At 31.8% G+C, this 3,692-nt stretch overlaps 1 protein-coding gene across 1 annotated transcript; it reads left to right on the top strand.

The window, feature by feature from the left end:
* Positions 1–1,871: 1,871 nt before the first annotated feature.
* LOC124921017 (metacaspase-4-like) lies at positions 1,872–3,443 on the top strand. Its single transcript, XM_047461616.1, has 2 exons — positions 1,872–2,257; positions 2,339–3,443. Exons 1-2 carry the CDS (start codon positions 1,912–1,914, stop codon positions 3,298–3,300), a joined length of 1,308 nt encoding a protein of 435 aa, XP_047317572.1. The 5' UTR covers positions 1,872–1,911; the 3' UTR covers positions 3,301–3,443.
* The last annotated feature ends 249 nt before the right edge of the window (positions 3,444–3,692 follow it).

The following is a 3,692-nucleotide window of genomic DNA, read 5'->3' as shown; positions in this document are numbered from 1 at the left end:
ATATCCAAATAACCAAAGCTCTCGACCCAGCAATCCGGACACTTTAAAAATTAAGCATCATTATATATATATATTAGTTAGTTAAAAAGTTGAACTTTTATTGTTAAAATGTCTCGCGTTCATCAAATTTGTTATTGAATCTTAAATATAAAGTATTGTTAGCCTAGTTGGTTAAAGGGTTGTACTTGTTTTTGTTAAGTTGCAAGTTCGAAACATACAAATAGCATTTTTAATTTTATTTTTAACCGTTTTAAGTTTATGGGCGGGTCAACCCACAATCCGACCCAAATATCAATTTACTCTCACATATATATCCAAATTAACAACAGTTCTCGACCCGGCAATCCGGACACTTTAAAAATTAACCATCATTATATATATAGATAATTTTAACCATTTTCCAAAAAAAGTATTGCAACATAACACACTACATTCCAACTATATAACACTTTATTTTTCCTTAAAAGACCATGAAGAAACAAATTCTAAATTTATGAGACATACTGGACATTAACAAGTTATAAATTAACTCATAACTACACAATTTCTCATAAATTTATCTTAGAATTCCATGTGAATAATTCTCAAACCAAACACCATTAGAACCCACAAATCCTCTTATGAAACTCATGATGCAATGCCTTGTTAAAAAAAGTATAAGAATGTTGATCTGAACATATATATATATATATATTATCATAATACAACTGAAAAATAATTAAATAAATACAATATACTATAAAAAATAAAAAGAAGAAAATATTTTCATTTTTTTAGAAGTATTTAATTTAATGATCACAGTTACTCTAAAATAGTTTAATCGTCTCTCATTTGTGTTGGAAAATTTTCTGTTAATGACTGTTTTCAGGGTATAACGAAACCGACAATGATTTAACACAAAAAACCACTACATAACGAACGTGACAAATGTACTCGATTCACAATTACCGGGTTAAGAAATGTTGTCGAAGAAGAACTCGAATAACTACTAACGAATAATTGAAAATAATGTAATGACTTTTGGAATTCTAAAATGAAAAAGAAAGATAATATGCTGAAAGAAGTTAGTATGAATGTATATATTATTGAAAGTTAAATCATCAAAATAAATTAATTAATTAATCAAATTTTCATTCATTGATCATCTAATGTTGTAATTTTACATAGTAGTTTCAATTGTTGTTAGCAAAAATTCTCAATAGCAATAAATAGCATCAATAAATTCATTGTTGTAACAATAACCATTAACAAACTTAAATATATTCAACATTTATTAATTTTAAAGATACGGTTATTTAAGTAAATTTTAAGTTATCCATTTTGAAACTTACTTTAATTCAGTTTAAGTTTGAGTTTGATATAGATTTTGATCAAAACCTTGCAATATTGTATAAATATATATATCTAAACTAAATTAAATTATGTTAAAAAATATTATATAATTTAAAATAATATTTTAATTTAATACTTAAAATAAAATAAAATTAATTACTTACAATTAAATCTATAATATTTATTTGTCTTTATCTTTAGACATAATTAATTACATATTTATCTCTAACAAGTCTTTTTAAAATTATTTTGTGATTATCATAATATTTTAAAATTATAAAAGTAAGTAATTTGATTTCATTTGATATACATGATTAAATTATAAGATTTTAAAAAGTAAAATTTTAATAAATATTTAAGACAAAAAAAATAAATTTGATAAAGAATTTTTTACTTAACCGAATAAAAAAATCGAGCTTTCAAACAGGCTTATTGTATCAATAAGTTATTATTTCCTCTAGTAAATCAATTTATTTATTTTTTAAATGTGATTTTGAGTATTTATTTGATTTATGAACAATGAAGTGAAAGTCAATCAGAAAAACCTGCAACTCTGATCATCGTCCTAAAGAGAGAGAAATGGCTAAGAAAGCTGTGTTGGTCGGATGCAATTATCCGGGAACGAAGGCTGAGTTGAAGGGCTGTGTTAATGATGTAAATCGTATGTACAAATACCTCGTCGATCGCTCTGGTTTCTCTAAAGACGACATTACTGTTCTTATCGACACCAATAGCTCCTACACTCAGCCCACCGGCCGCAATATTCGTAAAGCTCTTGACGATCTCATCCGATCGGTCAAACCTGGGGATTTCCTCTTTTTCCACTACAGTGGCCATGGAACCCGTCTTCCTGCTGAAACCGGCGAAAAAGACGATACTGGCTACGATGAATGCATCGTTCCCTGCGACATGAATCTTATCACGGGTATGATCGTTTCTTTGAAACTATATATTTTGGTGTCAGATTGATTGATTGATTGATGATTATGGGTTTCTTTCTATGCAGATGATGATTTCAGGGATTTTGTAAACAAGATTCCGAATGGTTGTTACATTACAATGGTATCTGATTCTTGTCACAGTGGGGGTTTAATTGACGAAGCTAAAGAGCAGATTGGAGAGAGTACAAAAGGAGGAGGAGGGAAGCAAAAGCCACGGGAAAGTGAAGTTCATCAATCATCATCATCGGGTGGTTTTGGATTCCGTAGTTTCTTGCACGAAACTGTTGAAGATGCAATTGAATCTCGAGGGTTTCATGTCCCTTCAGCTCTGCGCCACAATCGTGGACGCCACCATGAGGAAGAAGAAACAAACGAGGGAGGACTTGAATCGGGTTTTGAAGGGGAATGGGGTTATTCGAAAAACAAATCATTGCCCATTTCAACTTTGATTGAGATACTCAAGCAGAAGACTGGCAAAGATGATATTGATGTGGGTAAGTTAAGGCCAACACTTTTTGATATCTTTGGGGAAGATGCCAGTCCTAAGGTTAAGAAGTTCATGAAGGTGATATTGAACAAACTCCAGAGTAGTGGTGGTGGCGGTGGTGGAAGCGGTGGTAGTTTTTTGGGGATGGTTGGGAGTCTAGCTGAGGAGTTTATGAAGCAAAAACTCGATGAGAATGATGATAACTATGCAAAGCCTGCTATGGATACGAAAGTAGGTAGCAAACAAGAGGTTTATGCTGGATCAGCAGGGACCAACCAGTCATTTCCTGATAGAGGTGTACTAATTAGTGGCTGCCAAACTGATCAAACTTCTGCGGATGCTAGCCCATCTGGAAACGCTAAAGATGCGTATGGGGCTCTAAGCAATGCGATCCAGACTATTTTAGCTGAATCCGGTGGTGCAGTCTCTCACCGCGATCTTGTTCTCAAGGCAAGGAAGATACTCAAGAAACAGGGCTTTACTCAGCGTCCTGGCTTGTATTGCAGCGATGATCTTGCTGATGCTCCTTTCATTCGTTGATAATGACATTTTCATTCATCTGTAAGCTATTCCATTCTCTTGATGCTTTCTGAATCTTTACTTATGTGGTGGTGTGTGCTCACTTTGATAACATACTTTGTGTTATTTTTTTGGTCAATTGGTGTGTGAAGCATTTGAAGATAGTTTTGAGTTTTGCTCCTTCATTATTCTATATGGTTAGAATAGGTTATACTCATTTTGAATGAATATTGTGCAATGATCAATACCCAAATTTTCAAATCATTCCACTTATTGAATCACAAGTTATGATCATATATATATATAGTCATCAAGTTTTCAGCAAATCATTTTTATCTGAAGTTTGTTTTGAAGTTTGAACACTTAAAACCATTTCAACTCTAAATTCAATTTCAAATAATCCAGCATGTGTT

This window comes from Impatiens glandulifera, chromosome 1 (genome assembly GCF_907164915.1).
Source record: "Impatiens glandulifera chromosome 1, dImpGla2.1, whole genome shotgun sequence".
In the NCBI taxonomy this organism is placed as follows: domain Eukaryota; kingdom Viridiplantae; phylum Streptophyta; class Magnoliopsida; order Ericales; family Balsaminaceae; genus Impatiens; species Impatiens glandulifera.
This window is presented reverse-complemented; position numbering and strand designations above follow the sequence as displayed.

Coding starts and splice junctions, on each gene's coding strand:
- LOC124921017 (XM_047461616.1), top strand. CDS start 1,912: ATGGCTAAGAAAGCTGTGTTGGTCGGATGCAATTATCCGGGAACGAAG. Junction 2,258..2,338: donor CGACATGAATCTTATCACGG/GTATGATCGTTT, acceptor CTTTCTATGCAG/ATGATGATTTCAGGGATTTT.